This window comes from Orcinus orca, chromosome 13 (assembly GCF_937001465.1).
Source record: "Orcinus orca chromosome 13, mOrcOrc1.1, whole genome shotgun sequence".
Classification (NCBI taxonomy): domain Eukaryota; kingdom Metazoa; phylum Chordata; class Mammalia; order Artiodactyla; family Delphinidae; genus Orcinus; species Orcinus orca.
In genome coordinates this window covers 31,239,839-31,256,490 of record NC_064571.1, presented here as the reverse complement: position 1 = coordinate 31,256,490, position 16,652 = coordinate 31,239,839, and the positions used below count along the sequence as shown (strand labels likewise).

The 16,652-nt window shown below is 50.0% G+C and overlaps 1 protein-coding gene across 21 annotated transcripts in view; it reads left to right on the top strand.

Annotated features, from left to right (window-relative positions):
- The window catches only part of DYSF (dysferlin), a 223,761-nt gene that overhangs the window by 49,229 nt on the left and 157,880 nt on the right, over nucleotides 1-16,652 (top strand). For 11 of the 21 annotated variants that reach the window (XM_033400464.2, XM_004277060.3, XM_004277053.3 and 8 more), the window contains exons 5-12: nucleotides 4,704-4,818; nucleotides 6,078-6,170; nucleotides 6,523-6,734; nucleotides 8,528-8,656; nucleotides 9,048-9,110; nucleotides 9,795-9,845; nucleotides 11,902-11,932; nucleotides 12,544-12,659. In XM_033400464.2, the coding sequence (XP_033256355.2) occupies nucleotides 4,704-4,818; nucleotides 6,078-6,170; nucleotides 6,523-6,734; nucleotides 8,528-8,656; nucleotides 9,048-9,110; nucleotides 9,795-9,845; nucleotides 11,902-11,932; nucleotides 12,544-12,659 (810 nt within the window). The remainder of the gene's footprint in view (nucleotides 1-4,703; nucleotides 4,819-6,077; nucleotides 6,171-6,522; nucleotides 6,735-8,527; nucleotides 8,657-9,047; nucleotides 9,111-9,794; nucleotides 9,846-11,901; nucleotides 11,933-12,543; nucleotides 12,660-16,652) is intronic. The other 10 variants (XM_004277066.3, XM_004277062.3, XM_004277064.3 and 7 more) reach the window with 1 other exon arrangement.

Sequence of the window (16,652 nt, the reverse complement as noted above, 5' to 3'; positions counted from 1 at the left end):
TAAATCGCTGACCATCAGTGACTGATTCAACCTCCAGCCCCTCTTCCATCCCTGGAGGTTGGGGGTGGGACTGAAGTTACAACCCTCTGTTCACACAGTTGGTCCTCCTGGCAACCAGCCCCATCCTTAGGTGGGGTCCAAAGGTCACTCCATTAACATAACAAGAGACCACCTTTGTCACTCTTGGCACTTAAGAAATTCCAAGAGTTTTGGAAGCCGTAAGCCAGGAAATGTGGACAAAGACGAAATATCTATGAAAAATATATTTTGCTCATCTCAGTGACCAAATATATATGTCTTACAAATCACGATATAGCATGGGGCCTCCTTCCCTGCAGCCCAGGAGGTAGCTCTGGCCTGTGGAGAGGGTCCAGGACCGTCTTCTAGCCCCTGTGATTGTGCTGAGTCACACTGCAGCCCCAGGCAGCTCCCAAGGCCCTCTGAACTGGGGCTCCCCACCCGGGGCCTGGGGCTGGTTGCACGGCAGTTGGGAGCGCAGAGAGCTGGGGATTTGCTCAGAAGGGACAGAGAGCCCTGTCAGCGGCTGTGCATTCTCACTGGCCATTTACTGAGGCCGATTTCTGGGCTGAGTCCGATGGACAGAGCTTGCCAGGCACCCCCTGTTGGTTGTAGCTCGGATGACCTCAGAGGGCCAAGGGAACCTGCTGATGGTGTGAGGGGAGTGAAGTCAAGGCTGTGGGATCCTTAGAAAACCCCAGAGGGACTGAGAGGAGAGGAGGGGCCTGCTGCACGCTGGCCCGTGGGCTCCACCTGCCTGTCGCTCGGTATTCTCACCCAAGTCCCTTCAGATGTGGCGTGCTGGGCCGTGTGCCATGAGAAGATGCCAGAATTATCTAGATGCCTCTAGCCCGAAGGGGAGAACACTACCCCCGTCCTGGGGGAGCCTCCAGGCCCACGAGGGTGCTGGACACACATGGAGGAAAGAGGCAACATGCTCACAAATGTAGTTTGAGAGCAGCTTGCTAATGAGGGTGTGGCTGATACACCGCGAAAACCATGTCGGAATCTCCTCAGCCTTAAATGCCAGAGTTGGGTCAGGAGGGGAAACCCGCTGGGTGACAAAACACGTGAAACCCACTGGCGGGGTGGGTCAGGGAGGCAGGAGGGTCCTGTGTATTGGGAGCAGACACCGAGGTGAGCAGACACAGTGCTCTGGTGAACCCCTGAGTTTCCTTCAGGTGGTCTGAAGATGCTGCCGACAGCCCCTGCCTCAGCTCAGGGCCACATCTTACCCTCTGCCGGCTGCTGGGTGTCGCCTGAGGGCAAGGTAAATAAGACCCAGGCACATGAAGTGCGTTGGGGGCAGTGTGGGTGGGCTGGTCCAGGGTTTGGTCCTGCTAAGCTCAGTGTTGGAGCGCGGTGGCCCAGGAAGGAGGCAGCAAGCCACGGGGCTGAGCATGGCAGGGTGGGCGAAGGACCTGGGAGCTTGGCCCTATAACCTGTAGGAGGATCTGATGGGGTTGTCCTCTGTCTCTGCCTGTCCTGGTGTCCTGGTTTCCTGGGCCCTCTTAGCCTGGGGGCCACACAGGACCTTGCAGAATTCTGTGATACTGTTGACAGAACGGCAACATGGGTGACCGAGGTTATCTGCTCCAGGGCAGCGTGCTTTGATGGACACATGACTGACTGGCAGTGGCCTTGTGATAGGATGTATGCGTGGTGGTGCTGGGGCTGAGGACCTGAGGGACAGGGCTGTCGGATGGAGCACCTTGATGTGGAGGGCCTTAAAGAGGGTCCTACTGAGGGCTGTGGGCCAAAGTCATGGTCTAGGAGAGATGGAGCTCACATACATCCCACAGAAAGAAAATCTCAGCTCTGGTTATGTCTGGAGAAGGGGACACGCTATGAGATATGATGTCCCAGTAAGGATGGGAGTGGTCCTGACCCTGAGGGGGGCCCACAGACATGCCCCCTTTCCTTTAGATCTCAGTAGAGCTAGAGGCCTCCAGTATTAACCAGCTTTGGTCCTGAAGCAGTGGACCCTGGAGCCTGCCCCCTGCTGGAGAGATCTGTTCTAGATCCTGGGTTTCGGATCCTCAGAAGCTGCCAGGGATGTTCCTGTTGTTTCTTGATGGCCATGTAAAAGGTGGAGCTGGCTCTGTCTTGGAGGTCTGTTCACAGGCCTGGAGCCACTGGCATGTTGCCAAGCCTTCAGGAGGTTGGGGGGGGCTCTCAGTGTGGAGGGACCTGATGCTCAGGAAACTCCGGGGGTGGGGTGGGGTGGGGGCAGGGGTTACCTGGGTGGTCTTGGGATTCAGGGGATGCCGTTCCTTCCTGAGCCTCCACGCTAATGGCACCCAAGCCACGGCATGGAGCAGTTACACTGCCAGGGCTCCACTTCTGCACAGAGCACAGAGATGATGTACCGGAAGCCCCAGGTGGTGAGGGACGGGGGCTGGACAAGGTGAGCCCCAAGAAACAGGAAGTGGTATTCTTCAAAGGAATCTGGTCCCAGGGTCAGAGGACCTCAGCCACCAAGTGTTACGGGGCTTTATTTGTCTCTTCTGGGTGAGATTCCCATGGTTGCTAGGTTTCTCCACCAATCACGAATCCATTCCCTTTTCTAATGAGTAAGAATGGGGGGGGAGAGGTATTTTGTGACTCTGTAAATACTTTGCTCCCTATCCAGTTTTTACCCAGCAGGTTTGACACCCATTGTTATCTCTTGGTTGGATATCGTTTTGATGGTTGCTAAATGGTGATATCTTAAATCAATTATTAATTTTTTTCTGCGTTAATCATCTGGCATTCCACTGTAAGGAAAAGTGTCCTCCTGTTGTGTTTATTCATTTATTTCTATATGGATTCATGTATTCCTGTTTTATTCAATGGTTTAGTCCGTTCCCGTCATTATTTATTTTCACGTTCAAGTTGTACCAGATTTGGCCTGTGGGAACCCTTGAAAGCAGGCTTCTTTGTCCTTTTGACATTTTTTTTTTATCATTTTCTGAGTACTTCCTTGTTTTCTGGCACAAAAAGGTGTTCCAGGGTCATCGTCTACCTTTCCTGGCCCAACCCCGGAATTAGTTATTACTCCGAAGAGCCCAAACTGCCTTTTGATGAAGTGAAGGAAAATACAGCTTCCCAGGCCCACCTCAGACCTGGAGTCTCAGGGAGATGGGCGTGGTTGTGAGCGGGTCTGGGTATCTGGGGCCGCCTTCTCGAGAGGCTGTTGTCCGCGTTACTAGAGCTTAGGGTGCGGGGCGCGCTGGCTGCTCAAGTGGCGACACCTGGCGGTGGTTCAGGAACCTGCATTGCTGCTAGGACAATGCCTTGGATCTGGGACTTAAATGGTCTCATTGACTTCCCGGGCCTCCTCCTAGGTCTCCTGGGATGGGGAGCTGGCTCCAGCCTCCTTCCTCGGTGTTCTGAGCACCCGCCCATTACACACACACAGACACACACACACACACACACACCTGCCCCGACCCTGCCCTCCCTTAGCCCGGCTGCCCACGCCCAGGCTCCAACCTGAAGGGTTCAAGCTGCAGAGCTGGGTACATTCAGGACCTTGAGCTCCTTCCATCTCAGGACCAGGAATCGCTCCAGGAGTTTGCGGACATCCCTAATATTACTCAGCGGAGATAAATGTCTAGTGAATTATGCTGAGTCGCTCAGAAGATGCATCATTAACAGTTATGTTTATAAAGCGTTTATCAAAATTTGGGGAAATGCTTACTATCTAATATCAAGTAAAAGACAAGCGTTTGCTGTACAGCAGAGCTGTACATTTTTCATTTAAGAAGACTGGAGAGAATTATATCGAAGTGTGAATAGTGGTGGAATTATGACAATTTCTTTTCTTTTACATTTTTCTTTAAGGCTCTTGTAATTTCCAAACTTTCTTACTTTGGAGTTTTTATTACTTTGATCGATTAAAAGGCTGCCCCAGGACATCTGCTGGACCTGTTGTATCAGGGAAGGCTCGGCCAGGCCTCCATGGCCTGGGAGCAGTAAGAGTAGAGAGCGCCATGGCTGTACCTTTTCTTCAGGTCCGGGTGCCCCTTTGAAGGGTGCCGGTCTCCTGGTAGGCTTGGGTGGGGTGGGAGCACAAGGCAGCCTTCCCCTGTCCGTGTGAGTGGCGTGATAGGTCACTCTCCTCTCACTGGTCAAAGCTGGAGCATCTGGGGGTGAGATGGGGGACAGGGGTGCTTCTGGGAGGGAAGAGGGCTCAGAAAGTTGAGCAGCACCCTGAGACCCTCTCAGTGCTAGCTGGGGCCTGAGCAGAGCAAGGCCGAGCTGTCGGTAGAGAGACAAGGGAGGACCCTCGGCTGGGCAGAGTGGCCAAGGGGCCTTTTTCCATAAGATGGGCCTATGCTGAGAGTTGAAAAATCCTGCAGGTGAGGTTCGATCGCTGATTCATTTATAGAAGCTTACTAGGCATTCTATTAACTAATTTAATCCTCATTTGACCCTATGCAGAAAGTGCTCTTGCTATCACTACCCCCATTTTACAGACAAGGAAACGGAGGCACAGAGAGTTTACAGATCTTGCCAAAGTCACACAGCTTCTGAGTGGTGGAATTGACTCCAGATTCAATGCTCTTAACCACCTGACTATGCTGATGGGGCCACAGACTCCATTTTTGGTAGAGGGACGAAAGGAACAGGAAGGATGCTGGAGGGCGGTGGTCAGAGGCCAACACACTAACCTGCTGCCCTCTCTCCCCCATCTCTTCCAGGCCTCACTGGTCCTGCAGGTGTCCTACATGCCTCTCCCTGGAACCGTGCCCACGTTCCCACCTTCGACGCCTCTGGAACCCTCCCCAACTCTGCCTGACATGGATATGGTGGCTGGTGAGAAACCCACGCTCACCCTGGCGGGGCCCTGGGGGGAGAAGCCTAGCAGTGGCACCGGAGTCTGAGAAGAGGGTGTCTTCCTCATAGTGGGGGCTGCCCAGGCCTGGAGAAGGGAGGCCGGGTGGGTGGGGAGTCTTGAGAGCTGACTTCTGTCTTGCAAACCCAAGGGGCAGGAGGCGGGCTCCCCTAGGTGCCGCTAGGGTTAGTGTGAGGATCCCTTCCCAGCACCAGCTGTTCAGGAAGGGGACTGTGCCAGGGCTGGGCACACTGCCCTCTGCAGCTCCAGAGGGGTGGGAGTTTTAGAGGTAGGCCTGTGCTGAGATGGGGTCCATCCTAGGTGATGCCTGAGGCCCCACCCACTCCCCAGAGCTGGATGCCTCCCTGCCCTGGCACTCCGTAGGCCTTTAGCAATGACACGTGACCAAAGAGCTGGATTTTCCCTGAAAGAGCCCTGGGCTGAAGTCAGGGGACCTGAGTTCCAGTCTTACCTTTGACACCAAGTAGCTGTGTGACTTTGGGCCAGTCACTCCCTCTCTGGTCCTACAGTTTATTATTTGTGAAGTGAGGAGACTGAATTGTCTAAGTCTCGAGGTTGCCTCAGTTCTCTTTATTTACCTCTCCTGGCCTTGTGAAGTGAGGACCCAGCCCAGGGTGGCTGGCTTGCCCAGTGCTGGGCCTGGGTGTGACAGTCCAGCCTGCTGGGGTGAACAGGAAACCACATAGGTGGGCCAGGTGGGGTCTTGCCCGTGGGAAAGATTCTCTCATGGTGAAGGGAGCTAGAAGCAAACGCAGCACGACACCCGGCAGCCCGTCTCAGGTGTGCCCCGAGCCTGTCCTGCGGCCCGTGTAGGGCTCCTGGTGAGGCAGGCAGGCAGGGCCCCTCTTGTTGGACTGGGCACTGTCTGAGCTCGGAGGTGGGGAGATCCTTCTGGACTGGGGTTGAGGGGGGAAGCAGGGGGTGCTCCTGGTGACCGAGGGTGGGGAGGCTGAGGGCCCTGAACGTTCAGGGGCCACTTTTGAGGTGAATCTGACAGAGGTGGGCTCCAGCCGCTCGGGGAAGGCTCCTAGCGGTGGCCAGTTCCCAGGCCTTCCCAGAAGGTGGTGAGAGGGACAGTTGGACAGATACGGCGCCTGTTTCGGAGCTTTGCGCCAGGCCAGGGCAGGCGGGGAGAGCAGGGTTGGTTGGGGGGGGCTAGCTTGGCTTCCCTCACCAGCTCCCTCCTCCCCTCTGGGGCTGTGCCCTGCCCGTGTGCCAGGTGGGGGACAGAGCCGGGCTGAGACTTGGTCCCTGCTCAGTGACAGCACCGTGGACACAAGATACTCTGGAAAGAAGTGGCTGGCCCCCACGGGTGAGACGCGGGCCGGGCTGTCCCGATCCTACCACCTGTAACCGGCTCGCTTGCTGCCATCGTCAGCTCCCCAGAGTGGGACACGGTGGCCAGAAGGGCTCATCCCGCAGGACGAGGTGGGGAGGGCTGGGGCCATTCTGTCTCCTCCTGTCGACTCACTGGACTGACCACCCTCAAGTGTCAGCTGTTGGAAGCTCCTCTTCTTCTCCCTCATCCATCCTGGCTGAGTGGTGGGGAAAGAGAGGGGAAGGGGATTTGGGTGCTGAGCTGTTGGGTCCTCCATCGGGGTCCCTGATGGAGGATCCTCCCAGGGGCCGGAGGAACCCAGCCTCATCAGCACCCTCTCCTCCAGACACAGGAGGAGAGGAAGATACTGAGGACCAGGGGCTCACGGGAGACGAGGCTGAGCCATTCTTGGACCAGAGCGGAGCTCCGGGCCCAGGGGCCCCCATCACCCCAAAGAAGCCACCTTCCCATCCTCCCCCCTACCACCCCGGGGGAAGAAGGAAGAGAAGCACGCCTGCACCCAGAAAGCCGCTGTCGGACAAATCGCAGGACTTCCAGGTGACTGCAGTCTCCTCCTTCAGCCCGCAGCAGCCGCTGATGGCAGCGCAAAACTTGTCTGTCCAGCCGTGGAGAAGGTCCTAAGGGCTCTCCTAGGTGGGAGTCTGGTTCCCCTGGGTCCTGGGCAAATGCTAGATAGGGGGGCCATGGCTTGGGGCCTCTAGAAAAAGCCTCTGCCCAGCCCATGGTTTTGCTCTTAAAAAAAAAAAAAAAAAAAAAAGGAAGAAAAAGGGTCACTGCAGAGTCAGCATCACTACACTGTTATCTGCTTCCCCAACCAGAGTTGCCCTAGCCAGCCGGTGCTGTGCTGTTCAAAGTGTGGTCCGTGGACGAGCAGCCTGGGTGTCACCTGGAAGCGTGTTAGAAAGGCGGGATCTTGGGCCTATCCCAGACCCACTGAATCAGAATCTGCACTTGAACAAGATCCCCAAGTCTGAGAAGCTCTGCCTATCTTTTTTTCTCCCTCTATCCATTTCCCCTATTTATAGCCATGATTTTTCTGAAGGTCATGTGCAATTTGAGTTTGTTCAAGTTATTCACAGAATATAACTATGAATATTAATCCTTTGACATTTTTTAATCCAAAAATCTATCCCATTTAATTTGCCTTTTTTTCTTTTTAAATTTTTCTTTTTATTTATTTTTTGACTGCACCATGTGGCATGTGGGATCTTAGTTCCCTGACCAGGGGTCGAACCCGGGTTCCTTGCAGTGGAAGTGCAGAGTCTTAACCACTGGACCCCCAGGGAAGTCCCTAATTTGCCTTTTAATTTGGGTCCTTTGCTTGTTCTTTTTCTTTTCTACAGAATTTTCCATCTTGATGTAATTGCATTTAGTGATATTTAACTATTCAGGACTACTATTAAAGTTAAAAACAGGAAACTTAAATATTTATTTATTAAATGAAACAAATTGTAAAAATATGCTTCAGTTCTAAATTGTGGTAATTTCAGCAAAAGTTCTAGTTATAACCATGTTTGCCTGAGAGACAAAATTCTAACTTATTTTTATTATTATTCACAAGACATGTTATTGTTTTTCTCCTTAGAAAATTAATACATATTTTTGGGTAGAAAATTGGAAAATACTGTACAGTGAAGGGAATGAAAATCACTCACCCCCTTCCCATTGCCATTGATAGTATATTCTGTAGTATCTTATTTTTAAAAAAGAGTCGATTAATAAAGAAATAACTGCTGATTAGAAATTAGAACCAGTAAACATCGTCTTTTTTCATGAAAGTTTTAATACTTTAAAATGTATTATTTTTTAATATTTTGCTTAAATTTGGAAGCACAGATGTTCTTGAAACCTTCATTTACTGAAAGTTCAATGAAGAAAGCTCTTATTTCTCAGAATGTCAGCATTCTGTCTTGCACCTTATACTACATAAGAATAAAGTGGGGTTACATCACTATGTAACTTTGACCTCTGAGGGGATTGTCAGTGAGGACTATTCAAGCCACACAGAAACATTGGCTTCAAGGGGTCTGAGGTGGGGCTGCGCATGAACTGAACGGGGGTGGGATCCTCAGCCCCGCCCTGGGATTTACCGCTGGCATCTTGCTTGGGGGAGCCTGGCAGCTCTTACGTGGAACCATGGGATTTTATAGATGCAAACGACCTTGGTGGGAAGATATTGTTCTTACAGTGTTCTTCCTAATGCCTTTGTAATACCCGTCCCAAGAGGCCAGCTGTGAGGGTGGTCCCTGAGATTCCTGACTCTCTCGGGCGGGGGGTGGGTGCCTGATGACTTCTCCCTTTTCTTGCTCATGCCCCCTCCTGGCTTTCAGATCAGGGTCCAGGTGATCGAGGGACGCCAGCTGCCGGGAGTGAACATCAAGCCTGTGGTCAAGGTCACCGCAGCTGGGCAGACCAAGCGGACGCGGATCCACAAGGGAAATAGCCCCCTCTTCAACGAGGTGGGAGACCCTGGGTCAGAGCTAGGACCTTGGTGGGAGCACACAGCACATGCCTAGCAGTTCATTCCGTTTTTGCATATGGCGCTAGCGCTGGGTGGAGAGCTGTGTCAGTTCCTGAGCAGGTTATCTGAGGAACTGGAGAGAGGGTTCCCGCTCTTACTCCTGCCTTGGGTTCCTCCTGCTTCACATCCCCATCATCCCGTGGGGCCGGTCACCCACCCTGTCCCTGAGGTGACAACCTCCGTGAGGTCGAATCCCCAGAGCTCGGTGCTGGGCTGAGCCCACTGCCCACTTGTTGTGTGGACCAGACCTGGAGGCTGGGCGGTGGCTGTCCCCTCCTGCCCGGGCTCGGCGGGCCTTCATCTGTCCCCCTTTCACCCTGAATCAACAGACTCTTTTCTTCAATGTGTTTGACTCTCCCGCGGAGCTGTTCGACGAACCCATCTTCATCACGGTACGTGGCAGCCCCCGAAGGCCCTCTGTGGGCTCAGCATGCATGTGTGAGAATGTGTGAGTGTGAGTGTGAGTGTGTGTGGGTGAGGCACCCACCCCCCACCCGAGCCTGGATGACGGCGAGCAGCTCACAGCCTCGCCCCCGTGCTCACAGGGTTGTCTTCTGAGCTCAGATGCAAGCGGCAGCCGAGTGCAGAGTCCCTGCTGTTCAGGGTCAGGTGCCTTAGGCCAGGGTCCTGAACTAATTCTTGCAGTGGATCTTTGATTTTCATCTTGTTTTGTTTGTCTATATGCCTGCTTCTGACAAGATTTTCTTTCTCTGGACCTCAGCTCTTTTTTTCCCCATTTCCTTTTAAAGGCAGTATAGTTTAGCAGTTAAAAGTGTGGGCTCTGAAGCCAAACTGTCTGGATTCTGGTCCTGCCTATACCGTGTAGGGGTTGTGTGATTCTGTACAAATGATCTCTCTGTGCCTCTATTTCTTCATCTGTAGAATGGGGATAATGATAGTACCTACCCATGGGGTTCTTGTGAGGGTTAAACATTGCTTGGAACAATCTCTGGGATAGAGCAAGTGCTATTGGAGTGTGGGCTGTTATCTTTTGGGAGGGAAGAGCCGTTCGGTTGGTTCCTGTCTGGGTCAACCTTTGCTAGTGAATGAGAGTTTGAATTTGTCTTTCCTTCCAGATGGTGGACTCCTGTTCCCTCCGGACAGATGCTCTCATTGGGGAGTTCCGGGTAATGGTTTATTTTCTTTGAAAGCAATCAGTTCTTGTTTATCCATGTTAATGGAAGCTCTGTGGATGACAGGCGGGGTTGGTGCTCCAGAGATCCTGTCTGTCTTGGTCTGTGTTGGGGAAAATGTAATGAAAAAAACAAAACGATATCTTCTCCTAATCCAGAAATCCTCTCCACAAAGGCAGAGAAATAAAGCACTTTTGTTATTGGATAAGCATTAAACCAGAATATGATGCTATCATGGGCCATCCGCTAAGAGATTGCAAAGACAGAAAGTAATCTTGTATAGAGCCAAGCAGACACAACCCTTTCCATATATGTTCTCAAGATAAACAATAACTAAACAATAACTAGTGCTCGAGTTAGCGGCCTGGATAGTACCCTCAGTCACACATAGTTCATCCTAAATCTACCTAGTAATTGGGGTGACCATCTGTGTTTGCTAATTGACTCTATCTACAAGAAAAGACAGAAAGCAAGCTCACATTTTTATGATGGGGGGTAGATTTACAATTCGGTTAAGGTAGGTCCTTCCCTTTCCCAGAGATGGGAGAGCCTGGAGAAAGGCACTCCTGAATCATAAAGCTGACGAAAGGCTTATTTGGTTTTTACAAAGGTACATTTCAAAGAGATGGAGAAAGTACTTACATTAAAATATTCTGACAAAAAGAGAGGAGAGGGAAATCTCTCGCCTTGTTTCCAACAGGGAGGATTCAGCTTCTTTTTTAAATTCGCATTTGTCCTTACATCTTGGAAAGACAGTGTGGGACCTGAGTTTAGGCAGCCCTCCTCCTAATTTTGACAATCTCGGGCCAGCGTGACGCCAGCGCTCTGTGCCCTGGGCTCACCTGGGTTGGGAGTGGGGTCCAGATGTGGAGTCCATGGGGATGGGGTGGAGTGGGGTGGGGCGCAGTGGAGGGAGCGGGGGAGCCTGCCCCCTCATTTGTCCCAGACGTGCAGAAGTGAACAGTCCACTGTAGAGGACCTTGAACCAACGGCATAGGATGGTTTTAACAGATTACATAGTGTAAAGGCAACTAGTAATGGAGACCTTCACGAATGGTATTTTAATGTCATTTTATTGATTTTCTCATTTTGAATCCATAAGCATTTATCAAATGGAAAGAAAAGGCACAGGTTTATTTGACCTTCCTCTTGCTATCCAAATAAAATGTGGCCCCTTCTCCAAGAAGTAGTCACAAGATAGAAAACGGAGTCTGTTTTTCTGGAGAAGCAGTTTCTTTAAAAGAATGGGCTTGTGCTGGAGTCATTCTGTAACACTTATGTTACAGGATCTTATGTTTTGAGTCTTTAATCTTGTTATAAGAACCCAAGGGTTAGGTTAAAAAAGTATTCTTTTTTCTAATTTTAAAAGTAATCCATGATTTTAAAAAACTTTGTAGTTTTTTTTTTTTTTTCAGTACACGGGCCTCTCACTGTCATGGCCTCTCCCGTTGTGGAGCACAGGCTCTGGACACGCAGGCCCAGTGGCCATGGCTCACGGGCCCAGCCGCTCCGCGGCATGTGGGATCTTCCCAGACCGGGGCACGAACCCGTGTCCCCTGCATCGGCAGGCGGACCCTCAACCACTGCGCCACCAGGGAAGCCCATAAACTTTGTAGTTTTTGAGAGCAATTTTAGGTTCATAGCAAGACTGAGTGGAAAGTACAGTTCCCACATACCCCCTCCCCTAACACATGCATAACCTCTCCTACCATCAACATCTGACTAATCTGTGATTTTTTAAATGGAAAATTATAAAATATAGGAAAGAATAAAAATAAAATAAAAATCACCCAAATCTACCACCCAGAGGTAGTACAGTTACCGTTCGGTGTGTTTCCTTTGCTCTGTCTTTTCTATGCGTAGATATACTTTACCAAACTTCCATCAAAATGTATTCCACTTTCTTTCCATGTGATATCAGAAGATGAACATTTCCCCATGTCTCCAAATGTTCTTCAGAACAGGATTTTTAATGGGTTGGTATCATGCATCATACTTTAACACTCTGGGGACAAGAGTGTGACGTGTGCCTCCTTCTGTTTGATTTCAGATGGACGTGGGCAGCATCTACCGAGAGCCCCGTGAGTCACCCTCTCCTCCCCTTGGGCAGGTCCTTGCATTTGGGTTCCGGAGGCTGCATGGGGCACCCATTTGGGATACTCATCTTTCCTTCTAGGAGATTTTAGAATTTAGAAGTGGGGTTTGATCTTGGAGGTGAGGCTGCAGGAATGAAGAGAGGACAGGCTTTCATCTTCTGGGTAAAACAGGCCCCCAGGAAGATTGGACCCTCACGTGGGTCTCAGCTGGCCCAGCTGGAGGGCTAAATCTGGAAGGCCCAAGCACGGGTTGCTGGGGACTGGGGTGCCTCCAGACAGGACGGGTCATTTGGATACCAAGTCTAGGATTTCTCTACACCCTGGTCTCTGCTGTGGTCTGGTCACTTCCTGAAGGGGAGGAAAATGGCTGGGGGTCTGGCTTTGGCAGCCTCTGATAGGGGCTTCTGTTAACATTTCTCACTTGGACCCAAATGAACACTCAAGGTACATTTTGTTCTAGAATTTGAGTCCTTCCCCCATGTCTGGGTAGATGAGTCCTTCATCTCATCCAATGGAGTCCACCCGGGGCTCCCAGAGGTGGTTGCAGACTTGTGTCCTTCCAATTCTGGGATCACCAAGGGTGTTGTCTCTCTTAGGACATGCTTATCTCAGGAAGTGGCTGCTGCTTTCGGACCTGGATGATTTCTCTGCTGGGGCCAGAGGCTACCTGAAAGTGAGCCTTTGTGTGCTGGGGCCTGGAGACGAAGCCCCCGTGAGTACATTTCCTCGTCCCCCTCACAGCACCTCCGCCTGGCCTTGGAGGCACCAAATGAAGAAACAAAAAAACAACTTTAGTTTTTCTGATTTAAAAGAATACATGGCAATTATGAGAAATGTAGAACATGTGGAAAAGCATAAATAAAAATTGAATCACTCATAATTCTACCCATCAGAGAGAACCGTCATTAATACCTTCTTGCATATTCTCCCAGAAGGATATACATGTATATTTTTCTTTTTTTTTTTGGTGCAAAAGTGAGATCACTCACTCTGTAATGTATTGTAGTCTGAATTTTATCACCTAAGAATATATCATTGTCATCTTTATGGTCAGTAAGTAAAGTTATAAGTTGGAGGTGGTAAGAATGAGAAAGGCTTTCAGAGTTGGGGAAGTATCAGCATCTCTGTATGTCTGGGGAGAGGAGAGAAGGTTTGGAACAGTTGTTGAGGAACAAGGGGTTAATTAGATACAGACAGAAGGATTTCTTTTTTTTATTTTATTTTTTTTTATTTTTTTAAACATCTTTATTGCAGTATAATTGCTTTACAATGGTATGTTAGTTTCAGCTTCACAACAAAATGAATCAGTTATATATACACATATGTTCCCATATCTCTTCCCGCTTGCGTCTCCCTCCCTCCCACCCTCCCTATCCCACCCCTCCAGGCGGTCACAAAGCACCGAGCTGATCTCCCTGTGCTATGCGGCTGCTTCCCACTAGCTATCTACCTTACGTTTGGTAGTGTATATATGTCCATGCCACTCTCTCACTTTGTCACAGCTTACCCTTCCCCCTCCCCATAGCCTCAAGTCCATTCTCTAGTAGGTCTGTGTCTTTATTCCTGTTTCACCCCTAGGTTTTTCATGACATTTTTTTTCCTTAAATTCCATATATATGTGTTAGCATACGGTATTTGTCTCTCTCTTTCTGACTTACTTCACTCTGTATGACAGACTCTAGGTCTATCCACCTCATTACAAATAGCTCAATTTCGTCTCTTTTTATGGCTGAGTAATATTCCATTGTATATATGTGCCACATCTTCTTTAGGATTTCTTTTTTTATTTAAAAAAATTTTGTTTATTTATTTATTCATTTATATTGGTAACTGTAAGTTTGTTTTCTGTGTCTGTGAGTCTATTTCTGTTTTGTAAATGAGTTCATTTGTATCATTTTCTTTTATATTCCACATATAAGCGGTATCATATGACATTCGTCTTCTTTGGTCTGACTTACTTCATTTAGTATGATAATCTCTGGGTCCATCCATGTTGCTGCAAATGGCATTATTTCATTCTTTTTTGATGGTTGAGTAATATTCCGTTTGTGTGTGTGTGTGTGTGTGTGTGTGTGTGTATGCACACACACCACAAGACAGAAGGATTTCTGAGCAGACACTCTGGGCTGGAGGCTTTATGGGAGAGTGACCTCATAATACTCAGTGGCCTGGAAGCAGGAGAGGGGTAAGATGGAGGTGCTGTCAGGTGTGGACAAGGCAGGTGTGGTGGAGGCACAGGACTGAGGTAGCTGATGAGCCTGGCAGGGCGGATGCAAGAGGACTGGGCATAGAGCTGATGAGGAGGACAAAGAAGAGGGAAGGGCTAGGGAACACACATTTATTGAGTGCCTGCTGTGTGCCAAGCTCTGTGCTGGGTGCCTCACTTGGTGTGAGGGGGGTTGGAGGAGGTGGATAGGTTGAAGTCTGTCTTTAGAGAAGGGTCTCAAGGTCAAGGTCTTCCTAGAGGATTGGTTCTTAGTGGCTGGAGGTTTGAGATATGGCCATCCCTCTAGCAGCTGCAGGGGAGGGGGATTAAGATGCTGCTGGTTGGGGCTTCCCTGGTGGCGCAGTGGTTGAGGGTCCGCCTGCCAATGCAGGGGACACGGGTTTGAGCCCCGGTCCGGGAAGATCCCACATGCTGCGGAGCGGCTGGGCCCGTAAGCCATGGCTGCTGAGCCTGCGCGTCCGGAGCCTGTGCTCCGCCACGGGAGAGACCACAACAGTGAGAGACCCGCGTACCGCAAAAAAAAAAAAAAAAAAAAAGATGCTGCTGGTGGAGGACAAGGGACTGTGTTGGTGAATGACTTGTCCACGTGGATGTTGATTATCTCATGGGAGAATCGGAAATCAAACACGCAAACGTTGAGTCAGATACTGAGATCATCAAGGCAGGGTGAGCCAGGAGGAGTGGGAGAGGCAGGAGTGGGGAAGGCGGGTCTCCAGGAGGGCTGGGGAGGTGGAATCCCCAGGGAAAGCCGCGTGTGATCATGGAGGCGGAGGGCAAGTTCCATGAGGCTCTTAAGGACGAGGATCTGGCTGCTGACGAGAGCTCAAGAAGCCGCTGTGCAAAGGGTTAGGGGAAGGAGAACCCCGGGTGCCGTGCAGGGGCCAGTGGAGCTCAGGTGGACCAGCCCCACCCAAGGGCACCTCCCCTGATCTCTCATCCCGTGTCCCTCTGTAGCCCAGGCAGACATTGTGCTTTCCTGCTCCTTTTCCTTCTACGTGGACTCTCTGAATCTATTACCCTTTCCTAAGACACTCTTTCCTCTTCTTCCCATTGATCAGACCCTTGTTTTTCCCAGATGAAACCACTTTTCTTGAGACCAACTCAGAGGGAAGCCCCTGTTCTTTGCTTCAGCTCTTTGTGGCTTTCAGGATGGGAGGAGTGGCCATCTTTTGGTTTCCCACAGTAGCTTCTCAACTTCAGCATTGCCTTCTTCTTTTTTTTAAAATTAATTTTATTGGAGTATAGTTGATTTACAATGTTGTGTTAGTTCCTGCTGTGCAGCAAAGTGAATCACTTATAAATATACATATATCTACTCTTTTTTAGATTCTATTCCTGCATAGGTCATTACGGAGCATTGAGTAGAGTTCCCTGTGCTATACAGTGGGTTCTTATTAGTTATCTATGTTATATATAGCAGTGTGTATATGTCAAACCCAATCTCCCAATTTATACACCCCCCCTTGGTAACCTAAGTTTGTTTTCTACATCTGTGACTCTATTTCTGTTTTGTAAATAGGTTCATTTGTACCATTTTTTAAGATTTCACATATAAGCGATATCATATATTTGTCCTTCTCTGTCTGACTTACTTCACTCAGTATAACAATCTCTAAGTCCATCCATGTTGCTGCAGATGGCATTATTTCGTTCTTTTTTATGGCTGAGTAATATTCCATTGTATATATGTACCACATCTTCTTTATCCATTCCTCTGTTGATGGACATTTAGGTTGCTTCCACGTCCTGGCTATTGTAAATAGTGCTGCAATGAACATTGGGGTGCATGTATCCTTTCGAATTATGGTTTTCTCTGGATATATGCCCAGGAGTGGGACTGCTGGATCATATGGTAGTTCTATTTTTAGTTTTTTAAGAAACCTCCATACTGTTCTCCATAGTGCCTGCACCAATTTACATTCCCACCAGCAGTATAGGAGGGTTCCCTTTTCTCCACACCCTCTCTGGCATTTATCGCTTGTAGATTGCCTTCTTCTCTGAAGCCTGCCTCACTGGTTATTTCCCCTGGTATTCTGGGCTGTTACCTACCCCTGGCACAGGCAGAGCTGGTGCAGGAGGGTCCTTGCTGGCAGATTCCCATCTTTGCCATTGTTCTGAGGTCTGACGTGTCCTTGCTGATGAGCCATCAATGTCTGATCTTACTTCCTTTCAGACCCTGAGCTTGGAAATTGCTCTCCCCACCAGTTTCTTCCTGCCTCTTTCCCTCCCTCACCCTCAGTGAATGGCAGTTCTTCCTCACTGAGGTTACAGCCCTGACCCCTCTCAGTTTCCCAGCCCATCAACTCCCTCCTGAAGCCTGGCCCCCATCCCCGATCCGCACTCTCACTCTGTGCTCGCTAGCTTCTGGGCTCTGCTGCCACACCTCGTGGCCCCCACCCTCCCCACGACATGCTGTCCGCACCACTCCTTGGTCAGCTTTGGGAGCAAAAGTCACCTGGAGTTGCTGTCAATGTCTTC